The sequence below is a fragment of the Ammodytes marinus genome (genome assembly GCF_949987685.1).
Source record: "Ammodytes marinus genome assembly, chromosome: 4".
In the NCBI taxonomy this organism is placed as follows: Eukaryota; Metazoa; Chordata; class Actinopteri; order Uranoscopiformes; family Ammodytidae; genus Ammodytes; species Ammodytes marinus.
The window spans coordinates 26,010,060-26,026,206 of NC_137233.1; the positions used below are offsets into that span (position 1 = coordinate 26,010,060).

The 16,147-nt window shown below is 37.9% G+C and overlaps 1 protein-coding gene across 1 annotated transcript in view; it reads right to left on the minus strand.

Annotated features, from left to right (window-relative positions):
* The window catches only part of slc2a9l2 (solute carrier family 2 member 9, like 2), a 122,614-nt gene extending 114,716 nt beyond the window's left edge, over nt 1-7,898 (minus strand). Inside the window, exons 1-2 of the mRNA XM_080025446.1 lie at nt 7,776-7,898; nt 1,986-2,062 (exon numbers count right to left, since the gene is read on the minus strand). Of these exons, the coding sequence (XP_079881572.1) occupies nt 1,986-2,045 (60 nt within the window). The 5' untranslated portion in view covers nt 2,046-2,062; nt 7,776-7,898. The remainder of the gene's footprint in view (nt 1-1,985; nt 2,063-7,775) is intronic.
* Nucleotides 7,899-16,147: the final 8,249 nt, after the last annotated feature.

The following is a 16,147-nucleotide window of genomic DNA, read 5'->3' on the forward strand; positions in this document are numbered from 1 at the left end:
GGCATCTGATAAAATGCAGTAAAGCAGAGCAAAAGACGGTATACAGCTCATCCAAAGTGCCTCTTTAAAAATCTATCAGTGACAGGTAACTAAATATCATGTGTTGAAGAAACTAAATTAGGCTATTACTGTTGTAAGGTGGCTTTGCTTTATTGTATGGCTTAGCCTATGCTGTATAGCCTATACAATCTAATGTGATCTGTTCAACTCCTGAAAAAAAAGGAAAGTCAAAGTCTTGGAATTTGAGGGAATGGACTTCAGCAAATAGTGGCAACAGGGACACAACAGAGGAAAAGCAGGAGCTAAATCTGAAGGTGGGAAAACAGGGCTACTGCAGGTTATTTTATCTGAGTGTCTCTTTATCTCCATCAGTGAATTAAACTTGGAAGCAGCCTACAGTCATCGTCTGGAAAAGAAAACTACGTTGGAGGTTCAATGTTTCTGCCCCTATATCTTTATTGCACTTAAAATGACTAATCATCATATGTGTCTCTGGAGATTCCTTCTTCTCCATTTTGCATGTGTTACCACTTACTCATGCATATGCCACACAGCATCTCGTTTACACTGGTGCTGCATAATTGATTCCCAGGGGGCCGGCTTGATCGTTTGAAAAAGGCATGATTCTGTGTATCAGGGGTATAGAGAATTGCCAGATCGATGGAGTTGTTCAGCAATGTACATGTGTACAGTGGAGAACTGAAACACTGTTGAAAGACACTGTTATTCAGGCACAAATGTGTTTCCCTTATTGGCCATGGCAAAAACTAAAAATGCCAGCAAAAGACCACAGATTCATGTTAAAAGGTCACCTATTATGTAAAATGAACTTTGCATGTTTTTTCAACATTAGGGTCCCATGTATGACTGGACACTTCTGAAGTATGAGAACAAATAACATTGTGTCTTTTTCTCCACCTCCCCCTTTCTGAAAACTTGTGTGTAGCACACCCCCAGATACCGCTGAATCTCACCGCCAGTTAGATTTAATTTCTCAATTTTATTGAGCAGATTTGGTGTAAGTGTTTTTACAGTGTAAGGACATTTCTCTGCTAGGACTTTGCTCAGTTGGCAATAGATCAAAGCTGCCATCCAGGATGGTACTGGGAGATTGGAAACTGACTGGCTATGTTATCATTTCAGTGAGATGTATTATTGAGGTACTGGACGGCTATCAATAAAAGTTGCCCTGTTCGGACAGCCAGATCAAAGCCACAACCTTAAACTTGTTTGCATAGCCACAAGCAGTGTGCAAATGGTCCATGGCATTGAGTGATCGGCATCTCTTGAAAAGCCATCATTATTTAAACATTTTGGCCAAAGCAATACAGTGGTTTCTTTGATGTGATTTTCCAATATGATTTTCTGTGTGCAGTGTATTCATATATCAGTATTTGGCAAGTAGTTCAGAGTAGTAACTAGATTTTCCAATGTGGATGCAAGTGAACAAGATAACTGCATATTAAATCTCATGATAACCAGGACTGAATCATAATATGTATCTTAATATATTTTTTATATTAATGAACATAAATCATACCTCTTTGAAGCATATGTCAAAGGTGATCGTATTTTATCTTCTTTTGTTTCTTGACTTACTTATCACTAAAGTTAATTTGAGTACAGATTCAAACTGTGGAGAGGTAAAGGGCCTCTGTTTCAGCATCAGGTCAAAACCTTAAAAATCACAGACAGGATCTTTGCACAGAATACAGAAAGCTTCGTTGTGTGTAAATTTCAAAGGTCATGTCCATATTTACTCAGTGACCTCACAGAAAGACGCTGTCCATAATTATTGCCATTACTAGTAGATAGGTCTGACATAACGGACAAACAATGACGTGTGCAAGGGCCGTGACATAACATAACACTACCAGGACAGGGCTGCTATTTGTCAAAAGAGTCAAAGTTCATCATTTGGCTGCAGTGAGGTTAGAAAGATATGCACTCGGTTGTCGTGTTTTCAATGCCTTCGTGACACTAACCTTTGCAGGGTCCTTCCCAGAGTTGCTCAACTTGTAGTCCCCCTTCTGTGGACTGTCCATGTTAAGGTTTGGGGACCCTTGAATGAGAAGGTCATATAATGTTAGATACAGAACACCAATAAGAAGACAAGACGGGTTTCACAACAAAGAGAGGGAAGTGGAATTTATAATAGAGCTGGTGAGTGAAACATCTGCTGAAAAGGAAATGGCATTGCCTCAATGTGCTGACGTGCACCACAACACACATGCAAACGCTAGCACTAGAACACATAGGATTATAGATCAGAACTCAGTCACAAGTTAAGGATTTAGCCATAAGAACTGGGCAACAAAGTCAAATTTGGTTGCTAACAAAACATTGCCTTGCGTTACATGAGAGGCCTACCAGCAGAACGTTGACCAAAGTTTGAAGCACTTTATTTTTACACAAGTTTTCAACTACAGAAAAAAAATAAAAATTGTCTGGATTCATACAGCACCAGAGTATGTGACTCCCCAATGAGGGGTACGTCTGCCATCTTGTGGATAAGAATGGTAACAGTAATGGTATTGCCCACCAAAAGCAAAAAATGTGTCTCACTCTGCCACCTCTATCGCCAGTACTGATCAAAGGTGAAAAAAATAAATGAGGTCACCACTTAGATTCACAAATTGACAAGTGCAAATGTAAGCGATGGTCCAGACCCTATTGATTGGGAGATGCCCAGTAGAGCTGATAAGAACAAAAGCACTGAGAGAACAGACAGATGAACCTGGAGCTGGTGCGTTGGTAAAACTACAATAAAGACAGGAAAATCAGGCACTTCTAAAACCCTGGATTGAAGGACAAATATTATAGAAATTCAGGAAAACATAGAAGATAATTTCATGATTGGCTATGAATCAAAGGTATCACTCAACAATGTGCTCCTGTTCGATGGAAGAAAGCTGCTGATAGCAAATAAAGGGGAAAAGCCAGATAGTAACACAACTCCTTGATGCCTTCCATCCGTTTGTAATGATGTTAAACTTATGATGTATGCTGATGACACTGTTTTGTACACCCATGGGAAAAATGCCTCAGAAGTTGCTTTTAAATTGACTAAGGAAATGGAAAATGTTGCTAAATGGCATACTGACTCAAATCTTACACTTAATGTTGAGATGACTGTTACAATGTACTTTTCAAATAGGTGTAAATGTAAAGATTGTCCTGACATTTATGTTAATTGGCAAAAAATAAAAAATATGGAAGAATTTAAGTACTTAGTCGTCACTCTTGATCCAACACTAACTTTCAAAAAGCATATAAAAAGGTTGAGTAACAACATCAAAAACACCTATCTAAATGCTATGATTCTTTCCCATTTTTCCCACTGTATGACAAGTTGGTCTCAAGCAGGTAAAACAACCTTGAGACCACTTGAATCATTATATAAAAACTCTCTTAAAATTCATGATGAAAAAACTCGTCAATATCACCACTGCAAAATTCTGGATGAACACAATCTCCTTTAATTTTGAAAATTGCATTGTGTATGTTAATGTGTGCTTAATTTTTAAAATCATACACAATGCTGCGCCTCCTCCCTTAAGGAACTTTGAAACTGGGCTCCGAATTCTCAGCGCGAGCAACCAGGTCAACAACTAGGGGAGAATGCAGAATCCCACAATGCAAAACCACATTTGGAAAGTCGTCCTTCTCCTCTGTAGGCATCAAACACTGGAACAGTCTCCCAACAGATCTAATTACCGATACATTTTTTAAATCTTTCTCCCGTCTGACAAAGGCTCGGCTGCTTGCGCAACAGACCTGCACATATCACACACATATCACTTTTGTGCTTCTAGGATAGGGGTATATTTTTTATAAAATATGTAAGGTAGTGTTTTTTGTAAACTTTTTTTATCCTATGTATTTATATCAATGTATATTGTTATCCTTTTAATGTTTAATCCCATGTCTAGATATTATTGTGTCTTGTTTAGTTTAGTACTTTTTATTTTTCTCACCTGCCCAGCAGGTGGAAAACAAGCAGAGAGCATTGGTTTCTAGTGATATGTAAGGGTGCCATAAATAACAGTGCCAGGCAAACAGCTGATCGTCTCAATGCATGTTTATAAAGGCCAAGACTTTCAAAAGCTGTGGGAATGTGATGCAGCATTAAAAATAGTAAAAGCATAAATGTTAATGAATTGCAGAATGTGGCAACTGTTTTCAAAATCAATGAATGTATTTGGAAGGCTGTAACAACAAGGCAAAGTCTGTTTCACAGATCAGAAATTATGTGAAGCCTTAGGGGCAGACAGTACAATCACACACACTGACACATGACTAAACTTTACTGAAATGAATAGGGAATAGTGTTGGCAGACCGAAACCAATTTGCCAGAGTTGCCATGCTGGTTAAGTGTGTAGCTATTTTTTCCCCCATTGGTAAACTTAATGGCTGACACCAAAACTCACCGTATTTAGCTTTATTTTTTATTTTGATCAATCAAAGTGAGAGCTTTTGGGTAGAGCTTTGCTGTGATTTACTGTCATTCTGATGGTTTAGATTTGGAGCTTCTGAATGAAAGATTTGTTTGGCCAGTTTGATCTGAGGGGTGTATTAGGAAGCGAGTTCCTCATAGCCCAGCTTAATTTGTGTTAGCTGGCATGACACAACCGTAAACCTTGATCAGAACTGACAGTTATATTGAGTGTGCTTCTGGAAAATGGCCTGATTGAAAGCTGGTTACTTCACTCCACAACAGGTTGGCTACTATGAAGTTTATTGAAGAATAAAAAAAGCATCACAGCTAAAAGAAAACTATGAAAATTGCTTAATTAATATTTTTATTTGAACACTTACTCTGAGTGTGTCACCAAGCTTAAACTTTCAATTTGACACTCAGATGTTAACACCAAGAATGGTATTTAGTTCTGGCACTGTCCCAAAACAAATGACATGTGGAAATCTCTTACATTTTTGGGCAGAAAGGTGAATGTCATTGATTGAAGAGTATGTGTTATACTAACAGACTAATTCATTTCAAAGTCCGTGCTGTACCGTATGTCTGAAAAAAGTGAAGTCAACTGTAAAGCAGCTTTAGTGAACCTGAAGCAATGTCCTTATGTGACACCTGTCACCTGACAGAAGTAGGTAAGGCAAGGCAAGGCAAGTTTATTTATAAAGCACATTTCGGACACAAGGCCATTCAAGGTGCTTTACAGATGCAAAAACAAAAACACATCAAGAATAGAGCACACATTAAAAAAATACATAAAAAAGCGAATGAGAAACATGAACATAAAATAATTTAAAAATTTAAAAAGAATAAAAATAAATAAAAATTTTAAATTACAGGTTAAAACGGAAACAGTAAAGTCTTCAGACCTGATTTAAAAGAGCCGAGTGTTGAAGCGGACCTCAAGTCCCGTGGAAGTTTATTCCAGAGCTTTGGTGCATTAAAGCTCTGACTGGTTTGTATGGGATCAGCAGGTCAGCGATGTATTTTGGGCCTAAACCATTTAGGGCTTTATAGACCAACATCAATATTTTAAAATCAATTCTTAGAGTGACAGGAAGCCAGTGTAAAGACCTAAGAACTGGGGTAATGTGATCCACTTTTTTGGTCCTAGTGAGGACTCGAGCAGCAGCGTTTTGAATTAGCTGAAGCTATCTGATTGACTTTTTAGGAAGGCCTGCAAAGACACTATTGCAGTAGTCAAGTCTACTAAAAATAAATGCATGGACAAGTTTTTCTAAGTCCTGCTGAGACAGTAGCCCTTTAATTCTTGATATATTTTTAAGGTGGTAGTAGGCTGACTTAGTAATTGATTTAATGTGTTTTTTGAAATTCAAGTCTGAATCTATGACTACTCCAAGATTTCTAGCTTGGTGTGTGCTTTCTAACATAACAGATTTAAGCTGTGCGCTGACTTTTAATTGTTTATCCCTGTTACCAAAGACAATTACTTCAGTTTTGTCTTTGTTTAATTGAAGAAAGTTTTGGCACATCCAGTCATTGATTTGTTCAATGCACTTACTTAGTGCTTGGATCGGACTGTAGTCTCCTGGTGATATGGTTATGTAAATTTGTGTGTCGTCTGCATAATTATGGTAACATAATTTGTTCTTGTTCATAATCTGAGCTAGTGGGAGCATGTAGATGTTGAACAGAAGAGGCCCAAGAATGGAACCTTGGGGGACCCCGCATGTAATATTTGTTCTCTCGGATGTGAAATTGCCTATTGATACATAGTAGTCTCTGTCCTTTAAGTATGATTCAAACCAGTTTAGTACAGTTCCAGAAAGTCCAACCCAGTTTGCTAGTCGATCTAGTAATATGCTGTGGTCAACTGTGTCAAAAGCGGCACTGAGATCCAGTAAAACTAAGACAGAGCTTTTGCCAAAATAGTTTGTACAAAATAGTTTATGTGAACATGGATGCTATGATAGACTTTCTGTCATCACTCTCTTCTTCCCCTGAGCCTCCAGCGATGTTTTGTGGGTGTGAGCCACTACATCTTTAAAGGGAATCTAAAAAACTATAAACGCATGTCATGTGCAAATAAATGTCAAATTGATTTATAATGTGGTGAACTATCAATGACGCTATACTTGCTGTTTTATAGCTGGTTTCTTTTATAGTCCATGGGAACAAGTGGCCAGGCAACAACAAGCTGACTACGATAGACTTCACAACAACAAAAACAACATGTTCAGTTAAGTCGGAGCAATTATATAAGGTGGAGACTTGAATAATATCGTGAGCGCATATATGACCACTGCCGCCAGCACAACTATGCAATCCCTATTAAACAAAAAACGACAGGATATTCTGTAATGCACCCTAAAAGCATGAAAGACTATGCATATTAGTATACAGTTGAATGCTGACTGAGCAATGTAATACTAACAAAGATCCATGGTTTTGTCATGTCAGACCATGCTGAAGTTTTGTGCGTAATTACACCTTCATTAAATAAACCCTTCTAAAATCCGGAGAATTAAAAATAAATATTTTCCTTTAATTTCTTAAATACTTATAGAAACATATTTTAATATATAAAAGTACAAATAAAGAATGTGCAACATCTATCCATAGACCCTCCAATAGAAATCAAATGTGATGGATTTAGGGTGTATGAGGGGTCTCAATAATATCATTCTCAAAAAATAAATTAAAAAAAGAAGCAGGAACTACATAAAGATATTGACAGGGTAGGAACATCTGGACTGTCCCCAAAATATCCACAAACAAACCTATGCCAAGGATGATTTAGAAAGATTGCAGAAATTTAAACTAGAATATGAGAATCTTTCATAGCTAAAAGTTTTTGATATCAAACACAATTCTTATACATCTCAGCTAAAACAGGTAAACAACTAAGTGCTTCAGTCAAAAGAGTATTTGAAAAAGCCACACCTTAAAACTGAAGGATACAGCTTCTAAAAAAAAAGCCAGGAAGAGACATTGAAACATTAACCAGAAATGTACAACATTCTATGGAAATAAACATACATCTGGTGTAATAACAAATCATTTTGACTCTATGCGTTTTCTAAAATAGGTTTAGCTTGAATGTACCTATATGTTGCACAAAAACAGGACCTAAGAAAGGAAATAACCATATCAGAAGTTAAAAACACAATTGATGGCGCCAGGCAAGGATGGACTACCAATAGAATTGTATTCCACATTCTGTGCACAGATTGTTTCAGTATTTTTAAACGTGTAGCCAAGATACTACCTGATACAATTCATTATAATCAAACTGGAATTATACAAAACAGGAGCCTTAAAACCAATATTACAACTTACTTCATTCATAGAAGACGCCACGCCATCAGTAAAGCGTTTTGGTGAAAGAAATCGTTCCCAGATTCAGTCTGCCATATAGGGAGAAATTACTAACCGAGAGACTCCTTACAATTCTCAAAGCACTGAGCAGCTCAGCAACTTGCGTGAATAAAAGTTGCATGTTCCCCTTTCTTTTCCTATGTAAAAGCTAACTAAAACTATGTAGAAAACCGGTTTCAAATAGCCACACAATGCCTGTGGTATGAAAAGCACACCTAGTAGAATGACAGGTGAAGCCGATTGATACAGGTTTTATTATGATGACTCATGTTTTATTCAAACAAATAGGCAAAAGTTATTGGTGCAAGCCCCACAGAGCCATCCTGGTAGGGAACATATAGAGTACGTCAGAACCTCTAAAAAAACAAAGAGATCTTATGTCATTTTTTTTCTCTCTTTATGTGCCAGAATAGTTCACGCAAGGTGCTGTCAACTCCCAAACCCGTCCTTACGATGACAATAAATGTGTTCCACAAAGGGTGTCAACAAATTAAAGACAGTGATTATAGGATAGCAAGGAATGCCTGTGCATCAATGTTGCAACTACTCCGTGGCACAGGCATTAATAAAAGTGGCCTCACCTATGACAATGCAAGAGAATCACCTCAGGCAAGGGCTCAGTTTTATATACCATTGACACTATTTGTATTGTTCAGACACCCTAGCAGCAAAAACAAAACGAATAACATAGTCAACGTCATAGACGATACTTACAAACTTCAGAATACATAATTTTTATGATGCTGCTGTGGTGAGGAAAAGCAACAATGATACGTTTGTAGAAGCAAAAGGTTTATTTTCAATAATAGCAAGAAAACTCCGCGGAGGGTCACTGGTTACAACACACGCGGGTATGTTGTAACGAGTGGCCCCCCTTTCCTTAAATCGTCACATATTTAAGGAACATTTACTCCCCAGGGGGGGAGGCGTCTAACAGTGGGATTGGAGGAGAGACAGGCTGAGAGGCAGACAGTTCTAATATACATACATTGTTATTGTAAAACATGGGAGGGGTCAGGTTGATCTGAGTAGGAGAGACAGGCAAGGGAGGGGGACGTAGGAGACAGGTAGACAGGTAAGCTGGGTGGGGGAAGAGGAGGGGGAGACAGGTTGGGAGGCAGACAGGTTGAGATATACATTCATATTATAATTGTGGGTGGGGCAGGCTGACCCAGAACAGCAGGAGGCTGTCTGCAGGAACATTGTCCTCTTTCAAATGTATAGTCAGTGTGGCTAATCTCCCTCCACACTGCTTATTTAGCCATGCAACTGATGGTAGATTATGCATCTATCAACCAATCCTTGTCTCTTTCACATATGCTACATTCAAATTAACTCACCAAAGCAGGTGGCTAATCTTTAACTGCCTGACTGGTATGATTTAGTTTCCTCATTTCAAGCAATGAATGGAGATATTGTTGCTTTCCAGACCAACACGTGTCCCTCCTTTCCGTACTCACAGAGAGAACACTTTAAAGTGAATCAATATTATCAACCTCCTGGTGTCAAATTCTCTAGCAGACATGCAGTAAGGTGCAAAGTCTCCAAATGCACAATACAGAGGTTCCTTTTCCGGTATTAACAGTACAATGAACTTTTCAACAGACTACACTGCTCATCACTGACCGGACCAGGTCATTGTAAAGTAACCTTGCTTAACCGATGATGATTCGCTTGCATTGTTGGAGGTTGCTGTTAACCATTAGACAGTAGTTTGATACAGTAAAAAATATAAAAATAAATATAGTAGAATGTTTGATGTCTGGATAACCTAAGTTGGCTTTATCATTACTCTCAAATACTGTCAGCTTGAGAGTCACAGCAATAAAACAATCCAGCAAAATAACCATTGAATCTTTACAAATCATTGTGCAGTGCAGTCCAATTCAATTATCTATTTTTGAATTACAAAAAGGTCACTACACCACTGAGGACTGGAAACTGCCAATTGAAGGTAATTTCTTATATGCATAGTCACTTACTTATACAGTATGCAAGTGTTAAGCAATGACCTGCATGAGAACAAACTCATGTAAAACATAATCATTCATTTGGACAACCGAAATTTGTCAAATGATTGGCCTCAGAGACTCAGCTTGTGTTACACAGAGCCTACTTAGCTGTCTCTTAAAGCTGTTTCATGTTCAGGGTTCAAACATGGACAGCGCCATCTTTGAATTGAGAGCAATATCTGGATCTGGCGGACAATAAAACCCTCTTTATCGTAACCTATGAATTATTAAATGAAAGGCCAACCCTGGTTTTATTTCAGATGACTACACGTAGGGCAGAGAAGTAGCCTTTAGTAGAAGTGCACAACAGATTTAGGGAGGTGTACCTCTGAGACTCCGCTATGTGTAACTCAAGATGAGTCTCTGTTGAGGCTATATAATGATAAACAAATAGGCAAAAGTTATTAGTCGAAGGAGTATGCCGAGCTATGCAGCTATATACATACTATATATGAGCTATAACTCACCATATAACTGCATCTAATTATTTCCCGTAGTATCAGTCTAACTTACTTTGCCCAAAAAAAGCAAACAATATCCAATCATTATGTTACCAAAGTACACTCATATTTTCAGTTGACTTTAATGCTCCATTGACAGACTCTAAAAAGCCGGTTGCACATTAACTAACAAGAGCCTTCCTTTAAAGCAGACCGCTTGTAATCAAATAAATACATATCCTTATTGTAGGAAAAAGTCAACTCACTTAACCAAACTTCTGAAGTTCTTTTTTCAAATCCTATGCAGTGAAGTCTATCTGGTAAACAAAAAAACAGCAGTCCATGTCATTGGGGATAATGATAGAAACAAATGCCAGAATCCTGTTTACGCATTTTTCCTCCGACTGAATGAGAAGTACCACTGTGGCATACTTACAGGATGTGGTGTATCCAGTACTTCTAGGAAAGATAAGTGACCCAACATTAACCCCACAATACTTCAACCACACTGAAAAATGATTAACAGGGAGTTCCTCCCTCTCTCTCCCATTCACCTTCTCCTACAGTCTGAGCTCACCAGTAGGTGGATACATACTGCAAGAGGAAATGTATTATTGTTTGACAGCTTTGCTCTACTGAAAACAAGACATTATTTTCATGAGAAGCACAGAGATATCCAGTGTCAACTGTATTAAACCAGATACATTAATGAAGGCAGCAGTTCACTAAATATAATTAAGTCATTTTGCAAATAGAAGATTGGTTGATTCGGCAATGTTGTCCACAGTTGTATGAAGGGATTAAAACCTGTGGGGTGAGTAGTGGAAATGGGGTAAAAGTCCCCCTCCCAGAGTAAAGCCCCCCCCCTCCTATTTTACACCATCACTGTTGTCAATCAATTAGAGATCATACTCTCTTCTTGAAAGATCATGTAGGGAAAAGCATGCCACAAAATTCAAAAGTGGCTCAGAACAGTTAAAGAAAAGAAAAAAATAACTAAGTTGCTCGAAGCAGATGCAGCAAAGTGCCAAAATGACAGATTTCTCTTTCAATTGGATTACCCCTCAGGACTCGGTCTGCTGTGTATGAACATTTAACATGCAAGATAGCGAACCGTATCATGCAGGACCCTTCACACTCCCTTTTCTCATCATTTGAGTGGCTCCCATCAGGTCGCAGGCTTCGCTGCCCTGCCTGCAGGACAGTGAGGAGAAGGGCTACCTTTGTGCCAAGGGCTGTCACGCTCCTCAACTCAAATCCCCTCATTTGCACATATAGAAGATTGGTATATATATATATATATATATATCTTTACATATTGCAATCTATAGCTACCTCATTGCCCCATTGCACAGTTGCTCATTTTATTCTCGGCACATATTGGTTTATGTTTTTTATACTGTGTGTATCTTATTTATCTATGTTTAGTCGTGTTGTAATAGTTGCTAATGTCTGCTCTACGTGCCTGCTCTAATTATCCCCTGGGGATAAATAAAGTTTTCTTGAATCTTGAACCCTGCCACTTCCAACGGCAGACATTCCTTCTCTTCTCTTTCAGACTGTATATCTGTCTGTGACAGGTAAACTCTCGGACAGGTGACCTACATACTCTATATGTATATCGGTATATACTATACCGATATACACTGTTCTGTACATATGATACTTTTTAGGCCTATTACATTGAATACCATATACTATATTATATAAGTGTGTTGTTAATATGACAAACATGAGTTTAACTTTGCCACTGAATAAAATAATATATATTACATTCACACGAGTTATGTAGCAAATATGAGTATTAACGGTGACTGATTAGTTTGCTTTCTCTAGTCTACACCTCACTTACATGTTATACTACCTACAGTATTTACCCCCAAACTTTAACAAGCCATTATTCTAAAGGAATTAACAGACAATGAAAGAAATAATGTAGCAAAAAAAAAAAAAAAAGCTGTTAAACAATCAATGCAGTCCATCTGCAGGGAGTTCATTTCCTTTTTCAAAAAATAATTTAGTTTGCTAAGCTTCAAACAAATTGTCGAACATGAAATGCTCTGTATGCTCAAAATGTGGACTGTCGAGTCAATGTCACGAGAACCGTATGATGAAATACAAATTTGTGGAGCCAGACCAGACAGACCTACGAGACAAAACCCATAAAGCATTTGCTTCCAACGTGATTCCATTACCCCTTTGATCCTTTCCATTACCAGGGCCTTGAATAATTCTTAAAACTGTATTTAACGAAAATAATCAGAAAAAAATACATGTACACGTCAGCATGAGGAAAGTAGTTGTTCATGGAGTGATTTAAAAAAGAAATCCTGGCACTTACCATCTATAGTGTATATACTAGACGTCATGGCACTGAGGAGTTGAAAAAGTAATGTACTGAATTGCTAATAAACAGATGTCACACTGGAAGACTTTTCTATATGGTGTCTCCTATAGGAAGAGCTTATTCATGCTGCATTGTTCTGCAGTGTTCCTTGCCCACGTGTAAGCATGATGTACAACTTCTCATCCACACCTTTGGCCAAAGTCCATAAAAGACCCCAAGATACAGTAAGATCGTATTTAGATAAAAGGAACAGGAAATAGTTGTTCCCTTCCAGCTACCAAGAAACAGCTCATAAAAAGAACGAAAACGTATCTTCATGCAGCTGATTCTCTGATCAATGACTGCTTTAATTGCAAACCTCTCCCTGGCTAGCAGCTATCTTTATGACAACCATGTGAGGTACAAACCTGCATGAAAGCATCAGAAACAGAGGCCGAAAACATGACACAGTTCAGGTTCGATAGCTACAGTGTATGGTTGGAAGATTGAGCAACCAAAAGTGGTTGTGTGTCTGTGCTGACAAAGCATTTGGGTCAGGAGCTGCCAGGGAAAAAAAAGATATGGCCAAGTAATGAAACTCTTGTAAGCTGAACCACCCCCATTAGGACATCTTTCCTCCGCCCTGGAGTCTAGGAAACAAAACTATTAGGTTTCCCCGGATGAGGATAGACCTCGGTAAAGAATGCAAATGCATTGGAAATATAACAAAAATCTAGTTTCTTATATATACATTTCAACTTCAACCATGCATTGTGGACAGATGTGTGAGACATGGAAAGGCCAGTTACAGCTATGCCTATCTTTTCAAGTATGCACAGCTACAAACTACTAAATGCTTTATCACTGCATTGTAAATGCATAGTCTACTGTCTGTCAAATCATACAACACTGTCCACTCCAACGTACATTAAGTCTTACTGCCCATGTGTGTCATTGATCTTGTAAAAAAAGAAAAGTGGCCAGTTAAAAGACACTTTAATGCTGATTCTGCCAACATATGCCCAGTTCTGTCCATACTTTTTTTCTTATCTCATAGATCACTCTGTTTTGTGTTGTTGTGCATGTTCCTCAACACTAATAACAGTAGGAGTGTTAAACATTGACTTTCCTCCTATGGCAGTTGCGCAGTGTCACCTACAGTCCCCACAGAAAAACCGTCTGCACACTGTTATTCAATACAAAGGAGTTCTTATGAATGGATGGGACTATGAAAAGCTCAGAAATATGTACTTGGTAGCAGGATCCTTCAGTGTGTAAAAATAAGTCAGAGAAAGGAAAAACTCACCAATCGCTCCCAGGAATCCCAAATTTCAAGAATGAAGCTGATCTTGGAGATTCCGCAACCAAAGTAACTGCAGGCACATAATGGAAAGGGCATCCTTTATCACATGAGAACTAGCTGGCTAACTTAATTTACTGGACATGAAGCGAAAGTGGAGTGTCGCGACAATGAAATACCAGTTTGTCTAGTTAGGATTAGAGTGGTTATAAAATACAAGATGACACAATGTTTAAGTACAATAATACATTGAGTGAAAAGTGCTGCTATTGGGAGGCAATTATCTACTGCATGAAGTATGCCTGGTAAAATAATATCACAAACTTAAGAAATGTTATTAAAGTATGTAACACACGTTATTGCCCTGCGATCTTATAGTGAAGTTCAATTAAACATGCCACACAAGGTTAACTTTATTGGTGTAGTCTTTTTTTTATGTCACAGGGTATCAAACATTCCACAAAGCAAAAGGCTTCTCTTACAACACATTTAAGATTCCGAACCAAATGAATGGATATGTTCCACTTACCTTTTTAAGTTCCCTTACAGGTTGCTCTGATAAACCCAGCCAAGCTATCATCTATTCAGACACAGGTTAGAGTGTTTCCTCTAAAATGACGTTATAGTCCGCAGCGTTAAATGTGCTTTTGGCCAATGGGCTGATATTTGTTTGACCTACTGACCTGTGGTGCAGGACAGGCAGGAATGAATCCACAGTTTACCGAGAAATGTTGTGTGCATCAACATTGTGAAAGAAATACGACCCCACTGTTGTTTTTTTTCATTTTGCTATTCTCCAGGTTCTTGTGCTATGCATATCTGTCTTCTCTGGAGAAGCACAGCCGGAAATAATCTGGACTAGAGCTAAGACTCTTTTTGGCTTTTTTAAATCTCACGTGGCTGAAAGTATGTCAACTATGTCAACGAAATTGAATTAATGTTGGGCCGCTTTCCATAGATCAATGTTCTAAAAGAGAATGTAAATGTGTAATGCAATGTTATTTGTTTTTGCTTTCCAGTGTCTCATAAAATCTTCACAGCCCTGGAGACAGTAAAATATCTTATCACTTACATGGAGCATGAGAGGGAATCCTTCTGATCTTCACATGACCTCTCCATATCCTAGGCCCCTTTGTTTGCTAATCTTTATTGGCTCTGACTCATTTTTTTAAAAATGTAATAAAATCAGAACCTGATAGTAAAAAGAAAAAAGTTAAAACAAGTCAAACTCAAGTTCTTGTTGACAAGTGTATTCCAGTAACAGGAAGGAAACATGTTTGACCTTTGACTATCAATTACAGTAAAAAAGAGCTTTAATGACCAGCTGTATGTCGGCACACCCCATTAAAGGCATAAAGACTTCTTATGTGCGGCCTCAAGTCCATTTTCTAAATCTTGTATTTACATGACGGAACGGTTCTATGACACATTTCTGCCGGTGGGAGGAAAGACAATGAAGCGTCACTCCTTACTTGAATGGAATAAACCATATATGTTAGATACAACAGCACCTTGTTGTATCTGAGTAATTTGTTGTATCCAGAGTATTTTAGGTGGCACCAAGGGTTGCCATGCCAACCTTGCCTTTAAGTCCTTGAAACATCTTGGTGTTAAAACAAATTGACACCGATGCAGTAGCCTAATGATTGTCTGCTACAACCAACATTTCAACTGTGATACTCAGACAAATACTTTCAGTCAACTGTAAACCTTTTCTCCATGTACTTTGTGTATTTACAGCATGGCACTTGTATACCTCTATGAAATGAAATGTCAATAAATGGCATTAATTATTATTACTTTATGATTTCAAGTCATCAGCATATTTGTGTTTTTAGTGGATTTAACATTAATCTGAATAATCAGTGTCAGGTAATTATTTGAACATGTAAGAGCGTTTTAACTGGGCAGAACTCATCAGAAACGTTTCTTTAAGTATTCTAAAAATCTGAAGGGAGTAGCACAGCACTACTAGAACCCCTAAAGTATAACTATTTATCATTTTACAATAGATTTTTCTTAATAATATATGCTTTTTTAAACCGTTTTTAATCAAAGTAAACAAAAGACTGAGATAATGAAAAAAGTCAATATGTTCAATCCGGGGATATTAATTACATAATTTCCATATTGCTCATTGAGTGATGGGGAAATCTTGTGAAAAGAAGCATTCTCATCAGCTCCTCTCAGTCTTTACACCCTACTGGGGAAAAGTAGTAACAACACATTTCAATGTTCTACTGAATGCCATAATA